We start from the raw sequence: 18,126 nt of genomic DNA, 5'->3' as shown, positions 1-18,126 counted from the left end.
TCAATATAAAGAAGAGATTAATAAACCATCCTGCATTATGTTCATAATTGAGATGATAGATTTTTCATGAACCATAAAATGGGAACCTGTTTTTGTAATACCACTTATGGAGCATTTGATTAAAGATAAATTTTTCCTTATCTAATAAGCATGATGTCTGAGAATCTTGAATCTTAATAATTATGATTCTTAAAAATGATTAAAATATGTATAATCAGTTATACAAAAATCTCATGAATGTTTACACATTGTCTAATGATTAAGATCTTTAGTCAGCAACTAATTACAGATTTTACATTGTCTAATGAGACAACTAAAACAGTACATATAAGTAAGCACAATATTTCATGAGTTAAATTTTGAAATTGAGATAGATTCAAATCAAATTTTAATATGATATTAGAATTCATTCTAGCTAACAATTGTTGTTAGGCATTATCAGTCCATTATTAGATTGCCCACAAATATTTAGTTATACAAGCTTCATGTATATAATTGTTAAAGATTTCACATTAACAAGTGATTTGATAAAAAAAAAAAAAAATACAAGTAGAGAGACAACTCTTATCTCATAAATTAGGTTTTAGTTAGATGCAAATCCAAATTATAAGAATTAAATTTCAGAATTATTAATTTTGTGTGCATTTTAATTTTTATTTCTTATATAAATTTAGTATTTTTCTTATCAAAATTATTTATATTTTATTATTACTAGTTCAGTCTAAATAAATTGTATAGATAATATGTAAAAAAGGGTAGACAGATAATAATATTTATAAATGATTTATAATAACATTTTGAACGTAAACTAGAATAAATTTAAAAAAAAATAAATTAAATTATATATTTAGATAATTTTTGTTGTAAAAATATTTTTTCATGAACTTGTATGCTGTCAATACTACAAAATTGTATAATAAAAAAGATGTTTTCCCAATGAAATATATTACAAAAAATTATGTGAGTTTACGTTGATAATTCCATAGAAGTGGTTCTCATTTGATTCCCGGATTTATAAATGATGAGAACACCAATGTGTCGTTTGACTACGCACATCATTTCATAACTATACAATTTAATTTATTTAAAAATTAGAGTGCTATAATATATTTTTTTGAATAAGTATAAGATAAAAATAATAAAATCACAATTGCATTCTGTGCACTTATCAAATACTAACGAATTTTTTTATTTTACTCCGTAATAAAATATCCTAATAAGAAAATGACTTATTTATCTCATATCCTATTAATCTATTTTATAGAACGTAACTCTAAATTATTTCAGTCTAATCCGCTCACCCTTTACACACCGAAAACGAAGCCTAAGTGGAATTGCTGGACTGTGAAAGAGAATCTCTTTGCTTCTGTTTCTCGTGTATTAACACATTTTATTATTTGTTTTAATACACTCCAAAGTGTATTAGGGATTCCGTAATGCACATGGGATGAACCCAAATAAAAAATAACGTGTGTTAAAAAATTACCTGTTTCTTTCATATTTTAGGTATTGATGGGTATCCAAAGCCCAACAAAAATGACTCTGAGATGAACTACTGAGGAAATTGTCCACCAGAATCTTCTGCCAACAGCTGTCTGTGGCCTATGCTATCTCAATTATATAATATAGATCTTCACCTTTTTATTATCCAATGTTTTTAGGATAATATGAAATATTTACTAATAAATAAAAAACTATTCAAAATTATGATAAAGATGTATTTATATCCCCCTCCTGACACACAAAAAAAGAAAAGAGCTCACAAGTCACAAGAATTCAATAGATCAATTAATATATGATTTTCTATACTCAACATCACTTTAAAATATAGAACTCGCAATATCAATGAGGCCGGTAGATTTTTTACGGTACAAGCTGTTTATAACTGATCATTTGCTAATAATAGTAAATATTAAAGGTTTTTGAGATTAATAATTATATAAAATCAATAGTGTTTTGAAATACATGATTTTATGATGGTTAAGGGTTACATAAAATATTTTTCTACGAGGAAGGAGATTTTTTTTGGACCAGGAGGAGATCTTGATTCACTATAGTGGATATTAACCCTTTATAATTATTACTCCCATTAAGTAATAATTATCTTTAGAATTTTTTTTATTTAATCTAATTATAATTTGATTTCTAATTATTAATTAATTATTTATTAGTTTCTGTATATATCAAATGTCTTTCACATATCTCACCCAAATCTTAATTAAAATTAGTGGCTTGAAGTAATTTTTTTCTTTTAAACCTGACTTCAAGTAACTAATCTTTTATTTTATCACATGTATGTTTTATTAGAGATAATCATATTATTTGAGTCCTGTAGGATTGCATGAACCACAATAAAGATTTTTCTCCAAAAATTTAACACATACCTAAAACTCAAACTCAAAATCTTTAGTTAAGTTAGAACAATCTCATACTAGTTGAGATAATCAACATCTTTAGCCACAAAATTTTGTTTAGAATCCATGACATTTATTGTGGCCCCGTTCGTGTTAAGAATCTATTCATCATAATATACATATACAGGCTCCTAGTTTGAATAAAGTATCATGGGTAATTCATCAAAGAGCATGCGAAAAATGGAACAAAACTTTTGTTTCTTTTTTAATAGCGTGATCAGAGTTTCAGCAATCCAAATATCAGCATATAAGATTGACCTTTTTAACGTTAGTTATAAGAAGTGAACCAACACCAATAAGATACTCTTAATTAACGTCTTCCAATACTTGAAACACAAACAAGTCGAGGTTATGAAAACAACAACGAATAAATTGATATTTAAAATTTTTTAATGGTAAGGTAACCCAAACCATAAGCATGCTCTGATGTTGATGTTTGGTGATGAATAATGATCATTAATGTCACTAGAAAGTAACCGCCAAATGTTCACGTGTTCTGGTTCACTTGATTTGGCTTATAGATTTAATGATTGCATCATAAAATTTAAAGTATCGGACATTTGCTAACGTACGAAATGGACATATTCTTCCAACTTGGACACTATCGGAGATGAGATTTACAAACACACTCCTACTTTCACAACACTGACCTCAAAGTAATCTCTTTTCTCTCTTATCTCTCATTCATCCATATATACATAAACCTGAACACCCTTTTATTTTCACGTCCCAAATCATAATTTCCTTACAGCAACACAAGCCTACAATTCAAGTTAATTTCATTAGCAAGCTTGTTTAATCCTAAATTTTGTTATGGAGATGAATTCAGATCCTAGTGTTATTATGTCTGAGGCAGAATATGAAGAAGATACTTTCTATGCTGATATTAGGAGGCAGATTTTGCTATTGACATCTGAAGACAACGAAGATTTACTAGAAACAAGAAGTTTCAGCCCCATTAATGTCACTAATGGTGGTTCAAACGGGTCAGTTTACAGCTTTAACTGTGCATCTCCACCTGCAAGCAATTTTTGTTTGTGGGAAAGACACAGTTCTGGTTCACCACCCCTTTGGCTAGTGAACTTGTGGAAGAATGGTAAAGGTACTGGGGTGTTCATTCCACAAGTGGCATGCAAGAAAAACCAAAGACCAGGTAGAGTTTTGTTATCCCTTGATTAGATAAACTTTTCGATGAGCACTTCAAAAGATAATAAGAAAGAAAAATAAATTAAATTTTGCCCCCCTAAGCTCTATAAAGTAATTTATGCATATTAATAGCATCTTAATTCATTTTTTGTATTTTCGTCTTGAAAATTTATGCAACCATTGACTTACACATGACGAAACTGCTTGAAAAAATTGAATATTTTACTAGTGTTTTACATTTTTATTCTTGGCAGGAAGAATAAACAATAGCAGGAAAAAAATCTATAAGCCAGTGGTAAATAAGGATTGAAGAGTAAGGAAATTTGTATTTAGTGGAAATTGAATATTGTCGCTTGCTCATAATAAATATTGCATAGGTTACAACGATGATGATTCGTTAGAGGAGAAATTGCAGAGGATAAAAAGGGAGAAAAGTCCGTACAGAGTTTGCCTTTTCATTCTATGATGATTTTAGTTCAACTTTATTGATATGTATATACAGATTGTACCGTCATTATAGGGGAGAACAGAGATATTTGTGATACTAGCTTAATGTAATTTTCATTTCCTTTCTTATCCACATATGGTAAAAGGATATCCCAAATTTAAACACCAAAACTATGATGATTTTATATATAAAAAAAACGTGATGCTATCTAGTAGTAAGTGGAAAGGTGACAATGATTTGCATTTACGCCTACGTGATTCTATTTCTACGCATAACATTGGCACAACATCCGCTTGAACATGCCAATAATATACAAATTTCTCAGAAGTTAAAACTTGTACAGATCAAGATGCAGTAAGTAGCAACTTCCCGAGAAGATTATATCATGGTAAACAAGTATTGTTCCTCAGTGTGGCACCTAGTACTCTCTGGGACACGCTAACCATAATGAATTAAGAGCTCTAAGCCGTGTAACGTAATCATTTATCACAAGGAGAGCACGAGCAGCTTGGCACGTGGTCAAAATTCGACGCATCTGTTGCAGAGTTTGTTGCCTCAATAGGTCAGCCTAAGAAAGACAACACATACTCTTGAGAATACAATGCATATAAACTTTTGAAGGTTTTTGGTAGTAGTAAGAATTAGCAATGATTTAAGGGCCTAGTGTTTACTTTTTTTTATAAAATGTTCTCTCTATACATTTCATGTTAATCGTTTTAATTGTTTCTAAATATAAATCTATGGAATAAGAAAATATTTAAAATAATGTGCTATTTTATAAGTGAAAACTGAAAATATAAATGAAGAGTGTCACAATCAAGTACTAAAATATTAGAATCAGTGACCAGGATTAGTTATTACCTGATGAAGGAAATTCTCTAGTGTGGCAAGCTTGCCCAATGCAATTGCCATTTGGCCCATGTACTCAGCAACATTTTCAGAACCAGAGGGCCCTAGAGAGGAGGACGAAAGTGTCTCTGAAAGAGACTGCTGCAATGCTTCCATGCCTTGTGATAATGCATCCTCTGCCTGCTGGGAAGACTGCTGCAGATTGTAAATGCCCATCAACTGCTGTTCGGTTAACGGCTCAAGCTGGTTTCTAACTATCTGAGTTTCAAAAGTTGTGCCCAAAATATTCATCAACCCTCATACGGAACATATACTCTACCGTATAAAAGCAAATGTGAGTAACTGAAATGGTCAATCACCTTGAGAAGTTCAGATGAACGAAATCCACCGAGCCATATGAAGCATCTTTCTGCTGGTGTCTTCCACATCCCAGAAAGTATGTGAAATACATCAACCTTTGCCCCTATGCTCTTCAACCTAAATAATTCATCATAATGTGCCATGGCTCCATCTACAAGAAGGTGCAGTTCATTCTCACCCATTTGAGAATTTATAGCTGATCTTATATCAATGATCAACCGTTGATGCTCATCAACCCAACGGGCATAGTCCATGTCAAATGCTAAAGCACCTGAATGATATAAAAATAATAATCACAAATGACATATTCACATTCCCTCCCTATTATAAAAATAATTAAATCTAAACACGCTAAAGCATATTCAGCATGATACTTAAGCCTCAAGAATTTAAGCAAAATGTTTTTTTTATATATCACTTTTGGCATGGGAAGATAACTCCAATTTCCTACCACAATACCCTCATTAGCACCAAAAATTACACACACATGCATATCAATTTTGTCCAGTCCTCTAGGGCATCAATAAGATCTTCCACAAGTTGAAAATGCACAAGTGAACATCCCTAGAAATGTAAGAAAGGTAAAATGATTTTGGATTTAAGAAATGTAAAATGATTTAAATTTAAATCCTCCACATCATTCTTCAATATGACCAAACTCACAAATGTGAATAAAAATCATGTGTATATTTAAGTTGTCGAGACTTTGTGGGCAGAGATGTTCATATGTGAATAATCATCTATACAGCATACCCCATATCCAACAACTTCAGTATCTAATGCAAAGAAGCCAAAATCCCGTTGTTACATTGTACGTATCTATGAAATAAAGATAACATTAATATGCATTCCCTTTGTCTTCAAAATACAGATATCATAACAAAACTAGATAGCCCCATGATTGATGCCATCACAAAGTTTCAGGTTTCCATTGCACCAAATTCATGTGAATTTCTATTTAATTTTAAAATACATTCTTCCAATGATTAGATATGGATTATGTAAGTCTTCATCCATTTTATCGGAATTCTAAAAAAGTGCATGAACTTGAACGGTACCATAGTTTCTATTAGAAAACACTCAATAAAACCATCATGTTTCTGCCACTATGAATGAAACAATCATCTTTTTTAATTACCATTTGCAACACTAGAATGACCGCGATCCCCCGGGATTCCAGTTGCAATAAATGCACCCTGTAGAAAGTATCAACCCAAAATAATAGTTAGCAGAATAGCAACAAAATTAAATTGATTGCAAATTATATACAGGAAACCTTTAACTTCTTACACCTGCTGACGTGCCCGTTGAAGTTCTTGCTCTAATTGCGCAAGCCTAACTCGGCTGTTCTCCAATTGTTGCACATATGCCTATTTAAAAATCAAACCATATAAATCATTCGAATATGTTTCATTAACATAATGCCAAAGACTTACGTGAGAAATGAACATGTTATTTCACTATGAGTGATTGTGACATACATAAGGAGAAACAAAAATCAACTAGTAACAGTGAAACTAACTAACATGATGAAACATGAGAGTCAAAACTACCTCAACTAAAAGCAAATTGGGATAAACTTCCTAATAAGCTTTTGGATAAGAAGATAATTGGAATCAAACTTCTCCCATGAGCAATTAGTTACCTTTTTCCTCAACCGACTCTTCTTCGCAGCCTCCCGATTCTGAGCTAGCCTACGAACAGTCTAAAAGAAAGCATCCACAAAAAGTTAGCTATCAACAACAAAACAAGAACTAATAAGCACAAGGTTTTGATGCAAGTAGCTAACAACCTTCTGGTCTTCAGCTTTAACCCTAGTCTTACTTTGATCATGAGAGTCCACAACTACAAGTGCCCCGTCCCCAACTCCATTGCACCAAGACACAGTTGAGAAACACTGTCAAAAAAACATGATTTTTTTTCTCAACATCACTATCAAATACCCAGAAATTTATAATGGGCTAAAATGCTTGTTCCCTAGTTTTATTTTTTTACCTCCTATTTTTTTTTTCTTATGCTTCAAATGTTTTACTTTAGTTTTAAAGTTTTCTTGTTAGATCAAACTACTCCCCTTCAATAAGTTTTTGAACTAAGGATGTTTATTTCAACCTTCATCACAAACATTCATCTGATGTTGTGGAGTCTGTGACACGTATCATGAACTTGACCAAAATAGTATGTTAAACAGGTTAAAAGAGCACGGCTTGTTCTAATGAAATTGAAGATACTTATTAAATTTGGGGAGCCAAAGTAAAATAAAAAAACAAAACGAGTAACCAAAAAAGTGTAGTTTAGCCTTTGTAATAAAAAAACTTTCCAACTCATAATAATAGTAAGCCAAGAATTCTATAGAGACCCACTTGATTTTTATCATCGGTGTCTATATCAGTGCAAGTATCTTCAGTGGGGTGGCCATCATCTGCCCAGTTCTCAACATGCTGGTTCCCCGTGGCCATGGACACAGTTGTTCCTCTCTGAAACATAGGTCCCTGCTCGGTGGAATCAAATTCTGCACACCCAAGGTTCTACGCCAAAATAGATAAGGCATAAGGCAAGGCACGCGTGCACAAAACTTATATACCTAAAAAGGAAAAAGAGAGAGAGGACTAATACCGTGTTGAATGTCCCACACTGTAAGTTGCTTGCAACAACAGCCACATTGCTCGACTTTCCACCAAACACAGAACCTGCAGCAAAGGAAATAGTTTAAAAATTGAAATTGTTACACACGAAGGAACCATTATATATTTGTAAAGACAGAGAGAAAGAGAGTATTAACTTGAGCTTAAATCAACGGCATCGTGTTGTCGAAAAGAATGCTGAAGATCCGAGAAACGCGATGGATTTCGGCTGGTGTCATTTCCCCTGTTTGACACCCCAGAGAAAAACAGGGAAACTCTGTTTTAAACAAGATTTTTTTTTTCTTCTAATAATGAAAAATTCATTCACATGCATTTGTTGTTGCATGTGAGTCCTTCTTCCAGCTTTCATTACTCATTTCACAAAAAGGGGGAAATAAAAATGGTAAGTTGTCAAAGGTAGTAGTTTATAATTTACCGGTGAAAGAAGGGAGAATGGCAATAGAGTGGTGAAATTGATTCTGATTCGGTTGTTGTGTTGAAGCTTTGCATCTTTCCTAAGCTAACTACTGATTAGGAAAGTAGCATCAATCATCATCATGGTAGTGAGGATGAGGTGTTTTCATGTTAAACAAGTGGAAGCAGAACAGAATATGGAAACGCAGTTTGAAGCAACAAGTGTTGGATGAATGAAGCTTTAAGAAGACCGTAGTGTAGAGTTGCATCACTAGTACGGCTTCATATATATATATATATATATATATATATATATATATATATATATATTGGTTTGTTTTTTAAAGCTTTTTAAATAATAAATAATTACTTATTTTAAAAATTAAGTTAACTAAAATATGCTAGCGGTCGTTCACTTCACTTTCGCCCCTTGTTATTCACTTTACATTCCTTTCTCGTTGTTTTCCGAGGAATCTTCCGATTCAGATGTAAATTTATTTTGAATTATTTGTTTTTAAAGAGTTAATTTAAGAGAAAATTTGCAATTGATGGACAGGATGGTCAAATTAGTCTCTCAAATAAATTAAATGGCAAAATAGTTTCTAAAATTATAAAATATTAATTACTTAATTAATTTAATAAGTAAGGGATATTTATTTCACAAAAATTTATCACATTTTCGAAAATATGAAAATAGAAATATAACATTTTCATGTTTATTATAAGTTTTAAAAAAATTATTAGTATTATTTATTTATTTATGGAAATGTTATAATTTTATTTTTTTATTATATTTTTCAACATTTCTATTCGCATATAGAAGAGTAAAAAAGTGATATTCTCATAATAATATGAGAATTTATTATTTAATATACATGAAACTTTTTATTTAAATTTTAAAAATTATTTCAAAGGATATTAAAATATAATCAAATATATTTTTTTAAATAAATACTCATTCTCATGTTTTCTTATTGGAAATAACATTCTTAAGAATGTAAGAAGATTTAGTAAATCAAACGCACTTAATATTGTAACGATAAACATATCAGTTCCTAAAATTAAAATTTAATCCTCCCACAATTTTTACAATTTTCTAAATGTTAATTGAGCTTAAGAGATAAAACACGCAAAATGTTGAACATAGACCGTAAAAGTTTGGATAAATAACTAGCAATAAGATAAAATTCAGAGTATTCAATAAGTTTAGGCTCAAAATGTGCGGGAAAAGTTATACAAAAATTCCAATTAAGTCTTTTGAATTTTAAGAATATTCTAATTAATTATTATAATTTTAAAGATTAAATTGATTGATAACTTAAGTAATTACTCCGGTCCTATGGGTGCCTATTAGGTACTTCTATTCCCTTTTTAATCGTTAGTTTTTTTAAGAAAAAAATGTTTCAATTTATCTATTATTTATAAAGTTTAAGATTATATTAATTATTTTTTTTCAATTATATCTTTTATTTTATTTTAATCTTTCATTAATGTATACATATATTTCTATAATATGAAGTAAAGAAGTTTATTTGATTTTTTAATTTCTACGTAATAAACTTAAAAAAGCAGTTAAAAAGAAACGGAAGTAGTAATGTAGTATCTTTGATGCATCTCCCAAGACAGAAAAAACTGTTTCACCATCTCTCTTGAGACAAAATATATTACATTTTCACATCATTGATCCTCTGCTCTGCATGCTTCGCTCCCTCCAGTCTCCTGGAATAGGATACCACACAACTGTGAGCTCAGCTCTAGCTACTCTCAGGTCTGACCTCTATAATCTGCAAATGAATAATCATTCTTTTTAAGTAAATAAATAAATGTCTTATATACTTTTTTTCTCTGATCTTGAGTATTTTATTGTGTTTTAATTTTTCGCTACTTTAAAGTATCGATGAACATAAAGTTATATACTTTTTTTTTAAAATAAAAAAAACTATAAACGATTTTAATGTCTCTATGCGAATAATGAGAAAATAAGTCTTAAAATAACTATAATAACTTAACTGTAGCCTTATCATTTTATTGTGGAAATTCTTTTTTTTAAAAAAAAAAGAGTTTATATTCGTAAAATGATAGTAGAGTATTTATTTCAGCATCACATACTCTTCAGATATTTAATATGCATGTCACATAAAGCGAGGGTAGAGCTATCGGAAGGAGTTCATGCTGAGATCGATGGGATGGTGATGAGATTGAGGCTTCAATTTTCTACTCAGTATTATTCTTTCCCTTTTTACTATATAATATAAAGTAAATTAAGCTACAATTTTTGGTTATTTTCGTTATTTTAATTTATCTCAAAATATTTTTATTTAAAAAAAACATATATATGTATATATAAGTACTTAAGAAACAACAATTTAATATTATCTATTTTTTAACATGTTATTGGTATATATTATTCATAAATATATTAATAAATAATTTCTGTTAAAAAATATAACTGATAATTTTTAATAAAAGAAAATTAATTACATTTTTTCATCTAAGATCTTACAATAAAGAATGAATTTAATTTTACTCGAATATAATATTTATACTTTAAAATTACTTGTCAATAGTATCTTTTAAAATTAAAAATATTAATTATGTTAAACAACATTTTCATATAATATTTGAATGTGTTGCGGCCTTCTAGGTACACCAACGGGAGCAGCTATGAGCTAGGTAAGGTAAATTAAAGTAAAATCTTTGCTTGAAAGGAACCTCTACCTCTTTGCTTTGGCATTGCAGTCATAGTGTGTCAGTCTGTAGAAGAAGTAGTATGTCTACATTTTACGCTAACGCAGTAACGTTGGTGTGGTGAAGCCCAAGTCTGGAACTCAGAGCGTAAAGCTAAAATTGGAAAACGTATTCATGCATTTTTACACTTGATGACGCATCACCTCAAACTCTTTTCTTCTGCTCTTTGTGTCAGACTTTCTTTATTTGCACACTTTTTTATGTAAATTATTTAATAAACCTCAAGTCATGCGATGATACATCAATCATGCGTGGTGCATGGTGCATGGTGCATGGTGCATGGTGCATGGTGCATGGTGCATGGGGAATAGGGTGAATATGAATGGAATGGAAGGAGGTGCAGGAGCGCACGGTAATTTATATTCAATTTCAACATGTTGCTACTATCATCATTAATCAGTTATGATCTTCTCAAACACCAGCAGGACAACAATATGAATCGAGATGCCGGAATTAAAAGATATCAAAACCATGAAAATTGTATCAAGATGCTAAGCAGCATTAACAACACGAAAATTATGGTCATGGTATCAAAACCAACCAGTCTTCCATTACTTACACGCAACAACTCTATTCTTTCAACTTAGCCCCGGTCCACTTCATAGCCATTCACCGTGCAATTGCCTCCGTATAGTGTATGATATTTCTATTTTAAAAGGAAAGAAGCAAAGAGTAAAAGTAGATGCTGCACTAACTAGTAGCTACCATCAGAATTGAACCTGCCTCAGATCTTGTGAATGAGGAAATTATGGAGTGAATTAAGAAGATTAGAAATAAAGTCATCTAACTTTTGATAAAATATTAAATTAAAAATAAAAACATAAAATTTGTTATTAGGTCTTCATATTTGAATTGCAAAAATAAGAAATTTAAACTTGATTAACTTATGTGATTATATAATTTACATGACGTTACATGATTGTATGATATAAAATACACACCAATGTAACTTAACTTAAGGTGACACCAATGACTATAGGCTGTGTTTGGGAACCAATGTAACTAGCGTTCTTTCAAAAGTAATAAAGGAATTACTTCTGTTTTTGGTGTCTCGGAATGCACAAACAACCATTTAGCCGCATTGAAATTCGTACGGTTAAAATTTTAACGGAAAAACAAATATGCACTATATTTATTTGTTCTCTGAAAAGTTGTGTTACAGTTTAGTTTACGAACGTTCAAAGATTAGTAAGAATTACTTCAAGACAATGGCTGTTAGATGTCACATATACAACGTTAAATGTCATGTAAGCGTTAGCCGTCTTCATGTTATCACACATAATTTATATATAATTATTTTTATCTCTTATTATATATATATATATATATATTATAATTTTTAAAATAAACAAATTTCTTAGTTTTTTTTTTCAAAATTTGAAAGACATAATTGTGAGACTGATGCTAAAGTAGTACAATCAATCTTATCAACAATTCAAACATAAACACAGTTTGCAGCTGTTGCGTGCAGGGCCAACTGTGTGAGATATCAGAGCTCTGAATATGATAAACGTGCGCCTAGAAAATTGTTTTCTTGTTATTGGTTATCAAAAATCAAACTAGAATTGTTGTTTGTGAAATAAATAGTCACCTGCTTCAGTTTTTGGGCTAGTTGTAAAATTTTACCTGAAAAACAATTCGTTTTGTCCATTACTTTTTCACCTCTAAACTTCAGAAGTTCTTTAATTGAGTCCTCTACGATATCATAACCCCTTAAAATTTAAGATCAAATAAAAACTCAAAATGACAAAACAGAGTAATAAAAAGATCATATGGAAGAGAAATGACACGGACTATATTAAATCTTTAAAATGATGGACTGAATTAAGAACTCATCGTATTTAAATCAATGAAAAAATAATTGCATGACCATAATCGTAAGCACTTCCACGTATGAATAGGTATAAAAATATTTTGCAACTGATAATAATCGTAAGCACTTTATAGTTTGATTGATTTTTATTTTTTTTCTCTCTCTCCAACAGCAGCTGCAAGTAATCTGCATCCGTTGAATTCACAAGCATAACTAGTCCAACCAATAACATTATATGGACTCAGGTTAGCATGGGCTGCAAATCAAACGAACCAATTCGCAAATCGTGGCCCATATATCCACATCTAATTATTACACAATGTTGTACTAACAATTAATTTAACAAATATAACAATATTAAGAATTATATAAAATGCAGAATTCATCACTTAAGATGACAATGCATTGCGGTTTCAAAAGATATATATACGTAAAAAATCTTAATTATGAAATTGGAATTTTCAAACCAATATCAATAACATTCACCCAAAAACTATGCAGCAAAAAAACACTCACCCAAAAAAACATCTCAATACTGTAACTTTGTTCTCTATTTTTTGCCAAAAAACTTAAAGAAACTGTACATTTTGTAGTTTACACATCAATTCACAAACTTTAACACGTCTAGACAATCACAGCGAACTGTTACACCTCTCTTTTCCATTTCGGATATAAAAATATCAGAGGCAACCTTGGATGTTTCACATCCAACATTGCTGCTGATAGCTAGCCATACTATACCACCAGAGACTTTCTCCTATTCCTATTAATTTAACTGGAAATATGAAAAGAAAATATTTGCATGTAATGGACAAACAAACTGCTATAGTTCCAAACAATATGATCCCTCAAATAGACGTGTTTTGTCGTACAATGTCATCGAGTCGATTGTGGGTTAAAACTTCCCTTGCTCGAGCACTCCTATATTGAAGTCTCTGATGAAGTGTCTCAGACATCTGGTTGAAAAATTCAGCATCCCATCTCTGAATCAATAAGGGGTCTTCTGCATAGCAGATATATATGGATGTAACAGCACTTTCCACCACAACCATTGCCAATCCAACCTGAATAGTTACATATTAGAAGTCAAATGAACACAAAAAAAATTACACATTCAACAATATACAGCTTTGACTGACTTTTCATAGTCAACACACGACAGGAGAGTAATATACAAGGCATGCCATAATTAATTCAGCTTCGTCATACATAGCTATGAAAAAAAAATGAACATGTTAAACGTTGCACAGTTTGAATACTTTTCATGGTCAACATGTAATGGGGAAACGATAAGTATGGCATGCCACCATTAAAAAGTTTTTTAATTTATGGAAAAGCCCACAGGACTGAAACAATTATACTGATACAATCCAATCAGTCACAAGTGGTTTATGCACAATAACTCAATATTCCTCACCATTTTTAGAGAATAAAATGTTAACAAGCAGCATATAGTCCAAGTCCCAATCAACATGGTTGTGGATCCACTCAACATGATTATTTTAAAGAAGATTGTTAACTTACCAGTACCATCCCCATCAACATGGTTGTGGATCCAATCATAATAACTCTGTCACTCCATTTAACCCATGCCCAAACACCAGAGCAAGTTCCAGTTATCAGCCCACCAAAAACAGTGCCCATTAGAAGAACAGCACCAGAACAATCATAGGCCACAAGTGCCTCAACCCCAGTTGACTGGAATAACTCCCATGCATCTCTAGCAGAACGGTTAAAGCTTTTACCATAAACAGCAATCTGTAAGGGACATAAACATGAAGCATGCCAGAGTAAGTTTTCCAAGAACTCATGCATTCAATAAACTGAAACCCAAGTTGTCACTATGCTACATTTCAATCATCATAGAAAAACAGACTACTGTTTTTAACAATCCACGGTTCATAACAAATCCTATGTTGGAATATGCCCCACACTGATCTTTTTACACCATTTGAAGAAATTTTTTATCTCTGTGTTCTCTTGCAATGCCAAGTGGTGCCAGAGAGTAAATGTTATCCATATCTTTCTAAATTTTTATTTATCGGAATTCTAGTAATAATTATTCTACTTATCCATTTTTTACTTTTATACAAGATACTAATGCTTGAAAGAATTTCACCATCGATATTTAACCACTTCATGTCCTTAACTTTGCAAAAACAATAAGAAATATGATTTTGGATGATATTAAACTGATTAAACTAAGACAACTCTGGCAATGGCATTTCCTAAGGAAGCACCGGAAGCCAACATTTGATCCCCCTATTAGTCTCAACAAAAGCACCTCACTTCAGGGGAGCAGTCGAACAGGTAGCTGAAACCAAAGAAGATTCAGCAATGAACCTCATTCCGGGTATTTTTCCACACTCCTTTATGATTACCAGCAAATAAACTAAATGTAAAACCTGCCATAATAGAAGATGCAATTTCTATCATATAAAGGACTAGTTAATGACATGGACACAGAAGTGTACCTGAACATATGCATACTTGTTAAAAAAACGAACAAGAGTCTCCACAAGATGGAAAAGGAAATCAACCAAGCAAAGTAAACACTCATTATTGCCAATCTTTGACCGAAATCCACGTATCTGAAAGACAAATCAAAATTTTAATAGAAGAAAAAATGAAAATAAAAGCCTCCATAAATGAAGGAAATGAACTTCAAATTGGCCATAATGATTGGTTACCTCCCACCGTAGTGTCCTAATAGCTGCAGTAAATAATGAACCATAACAAATGCTGCCAAAAGATGTTGTTAAAGCATACTGTAGAGATTTCATTAAGGAGTTAGCTGGAATAGAAGTTCCATCTCTACCACCATGAAAAAGTACAAGAAACACCATCCCAGACACTACAACATGCACAGTATTACATAGTACTGCACCTGTCCAAAATAAGCTGATAGAGAGAACCTGCAATCGTGAATTGCAATATCAGTGTAATCAGATGAGGAAGATTTAGTAAACTGATGCCAAAAACAGTCCAAACTAGAACACAGGATGAAGAGCAAAACTTGCCAGCTCACCACAAGAAGCCACCAGCGTCCACCATCGCCCATGCTTGAAGCCACAACACCCGCTGCTCCAAATGACCATAAGGCCATCCATAAAAGCACGACAAACATAAATGCATATGCCACTCTCATAACCTCAGGAATATTCCAAACCATCTTCACAGCATTTTGAAGAACCAACATCGTAAATGGAAGTCTGGAGAATAAAAGAAGCCACAAGAGACCATCTTATGGACTCAATCAATTATACAAAAAGCTGAAAAGAAGCAGCAGAAAAACTTAACCACAAATTAGAAACTGGCAACGTTAATCTTTGAAGACATGCAAAGAAAAATTATTTAAAAACAGAATATAACAAGTTAACAACTGCTTATTTGCATTTCCAGGGAAGGGAGACTGTTGAAAACATAGGGATTGGATTTGGATGGCAAAAAAAAAGAGAAAATATATTCACACTAGGACATTAGGTAACAGTGATATTGTCCTACAAAATATGTCAATCAACCACCACTTTCACTGTATACAGCAAAGAAGAAAACTAAATCGGGATGCATTGTTGACTTTTAGTCTTAGATAAACCAACATACTAAGAATAACTTACTATTCCCATACCATTTGCTTATACGGAAAAAAAAAACCACCTTTTTTTCCAGTTCTAAAACAACAGTGAATTGATACCCCAAAAACAAAACAATGGCCAATTATTCTTTAATCATACCATACTAACATCCAAAGTCAATGTCTGCCTTTTGACCCACAACGTTTCTTGATACACAAAGCCTACAAGGAGCATTTCCGGTCATTTACCGAGACTAATTTCCTTTGAGAGATCTGAAGGCACTAAAAGGTGGGTTACCTCCTCCCAACCAGGTTTTCTTCATACACAAGTCAAAATTCAAACCCCTAACCACTTGTTTAAGAGATCCGAGCCCATTACAACTCAAACTGGTTTGAAACCCACAATTTGAGTAACAAGAAAACAATTTAAATCCAAACCAACATAAAACATGTAAAAAAAAAAAAAAAAAACGACAAATTGAGGCCAATACCTGTCTATGACTGATATGACATACAGAAACTGAATAGAAGCTCCAATAGCAAAAGTAACCCCCCAGAAAATCTGGCCAGCCCAGAAACACAAAACACTAATGACAGCAAGGTAAGTGGTGAGTATGTGAACAGTAACCTTCATCATCTGAGTAGCCTGAAAACCCAACAACAACAACCAACTCCATCCAAGAACAGTCCCAACCCCACCAGCAGCAGCATACAGTGGCCAGTAAGTCTCGGTCAACCCGGATTCATTCTCAGAAAACCGGGACGTGTACTTGTCAATGTTAAGCCTATTCTCTCTCTCAAACCTATTCAGACCAAGAACCCCCATAAGGAACCCCAGCCCAATCAAATGGATTAAGAATATTCCTAACCAGAACACGTCGTGCCACCGCCGCGACTGCTCCGCCGCCACGCCTTCTCCGCCGCTCCGAGCAGCACTCTACCACAACAAAACAACCCAAATTAGAAACTCCAAAGAGTAATATATATAATTTTTGGCATTAAGTACATAAAAGGCAGTTAGTTATAAAGATGACGGAAAATTATAGTCTCCAGCGAAATGAGTGTAACTGGGTGTACCCAGATAAAGAAAATAGTCCTAACATTGAACTTTTGAGGCAGATAGAGAAAAGGAGCGAAAATGACTGATTTGAGAGAAAGGGAGGGAGTTGGGGTAGTACCTGATCAGCGGTGGCTATGGAAACGAACTCGGAGGAGGAGGAAGAGGGAGAATCCATCATTGGGAGCAATGGAGAAAAAACATTATGCTATGTACGTAGAAATAAATCATGAATTTGGCAAACGTAAGAATTGAGGCGAAACCTTCGAGGGTACAAGGTCAATGGTTGGCTGGACTGGGATTTGTTTTATTTTCTAGGGTTGTGAATACTGGTAGTAATATTTTAGTGTTTCTTTTTTCTACTACGATGTATTTTTTTATGACAAATTTGGATAGAATTATTCTAAAAGGTAACGATATTTAATGTTGAAACTTTAAATCATCCATTGAAATAGAACAATCTTGTAACAGTTCATAAGTATTCAGTGTAATTCAGCTTCAAAAATGTACTCAATGTTATTATAAATAAAAAAAATGTATTCAGTGAAATAAAACAATAAAGTTTAAAAAAATAATGTTTGATTGTAAACAAAACATAATTGTCTAACAAATGAATATGAAACTGAAAATTAACGTCTAATAAACGTTAACGACCGGTAACTGTTACCTAAACAATCTTTTT

The 18,126-nt window shown here is 32.1% G+C and overlaps 3 protein-coding genes across 3 annotated transcripts; 1 reads left to right on the top strand and 2 right to left on the bottom strand.

The window, feature by feature from the left end:
- The first annotated feature begins 2,975 nt into the window (after nt 1–2,975).
- On the top strand, nt 2,976–4,140 carry LOC114402380. Its single transcript, XM_028364919.1, has 2 exons — nt 2,976–3,567; nt 3,815–4,140. Exons 1-2 carry the CDS (start codon nt 3,228–3,230, stop codon nt 3,868–3,870), a joined length of 396 nt encoding a protein of 131 aa, XP_028220720.1. The 5' UTR covers nt 2,976–3,227; the 3' UTR covers nt 3,871–4,140.
- Nucleotides 4,141–4,165: 25 nt separating this feature from the next.
- Nucleotides 4,166–8,502, bottom strand: LOC114402379 (transcription factor TGA2.3-like). The gene is made up of 11 exons (XM_028364918.1): nt 8,275–8,502; nt 7,997–8,082; nt 7,831–7,904; nt 7,578–7,742; nt 7,010–7,114; nt 6,863–6,922; nt 6,510–6,587; nt 6,356–6,413; nt 5,217–5,488; nt 4,870–5,115; nt 4,166–4,576 (listed from the first exon to the last, which is right to left on the bottom strand). Exons 1-11 carry the CDS (start codon nt 8,346–8,348, stop codon nt 4,427–4,429), a joined length of 1,368 nt encoding a protein of 455 aa, XP_028220719.1. The 5' UTR covers nt 8,349–8,502; the 3' UTR covers nt 4,166–4,426.
- Nucleotides 8,503–13,339: 4,837 nt separating this feature from the next.
- Nucleotides 13,340–17,793, bottom strand: LOC114401269 (CTL-like protein DDB_G0274487). The gene is made up of 7 exons (XM_028363745.1): nt 17,566–17,793; nt 16,879–17,324; nt 15,842–16,025; nt 15,504–15,728; nt 15,288–15,404; nt 14,338–14,571; nt 13,340–13,877 (listed from the first exon to the last, which is right to left on the bottom strand). Exons 1-7 carry the CDS (start codon nt 17,623–17,625, stop codon nt 13,662–13,664), a joined length of 1,482 nt encoding a protein of 493 aa, XP_028219546.1. The 5' UTR covers nt 17,626–17,793; the 3' UTR covers nt 13,340–13,661.
- Between the last annotated feature and the right edge of the window lie 333 nt (nt 17,794–18,126).

The sequence above is a fragment of the Glycine soja genome, chromosome 20 (genome assembly GCF_004193775.1).
Source record: "Glycine soja cultivar W05 chromosome 20, ASM419377v2, whole genome shotgun sequence".
Classification (NCBI taxonomy): domain Eukaryota; kingdom Viridiplantae; phylum Streptophyta; class Magnoliopsida; order Fabales; family Fabaceae; genus Glycine; species Glycine soja.
Note: the sequence above shows the minus strand (reverse complement) of the source record. Positions and strands in the feature narration are given on the sequence as shown.

What these genes read in the sequence shown, in the direction of transcription:
- LOC114401269 (XM_028363745.1), bottom strand. Translation starts at nt 17,625, where the DNA reads ATGATGGATTCTCCCTCTTCCTCCTCCTCCGAGTTCGTTTCCATAGCC. An exon ending in TTAGGACACTACGGTGGGAG is followed by an intron (nt 15,405 to 15,503) that starts GTAACCAATCAT and finishes TTTGTCTTTCAG; the next exon opens with ATACGTGGATTTCGGTCAAA. An exon ending in TGTTGATGGGGATGGTACTG is followed by an intron (nt 13,878 to 14,337) that starts GTAAGTTAACAA and finishes GTAACTATTCAG; the next exon opens with GTTGGATTGGCAATGGTTGT.
- LOC114402380 (XM_028364919.1), top strand. Translation starts at nt 3,228, where the DNA reads ATGGAGATGAATTCAGATCCTAGTGTTATTATGTCTGAGGCAGAATAT. An exon ending in CAAGAAAAACCAAAGACCAG is followed by an intron (nt 3,568 to 3,814) that starts GTAGAGTTTTGT and finishes TATTCTTGGCAG; the next exon opens with GAAGAATAAACAATAGCAGG.
- LOC114402379 (XM_028364918.1), bottom strand. Translation starts at nt 8,348, where the DNA reads ATGCAAAGCTTCAACACAACAACCGAATCAGAATCAATTTCACCACTC. An exon ending in ACACCGATGATAAAAATCAA is followed by an intron (nt 7,115 to 7,577) that starts GTGGGTCTCTAT and finishes TTTTTTTGACAG; the next exon opens with TGTTTCTCAACTGTGTCTTG. An exon ending in GTTCATCTGAACTTCTCAAG is followed by an intron (nt 5,116 to 5,216) that starts GTGATTGACCAT and finishes TTTGAAACTCAG; the next exon opens with ATAGTTAGAAACCAGCTTGA.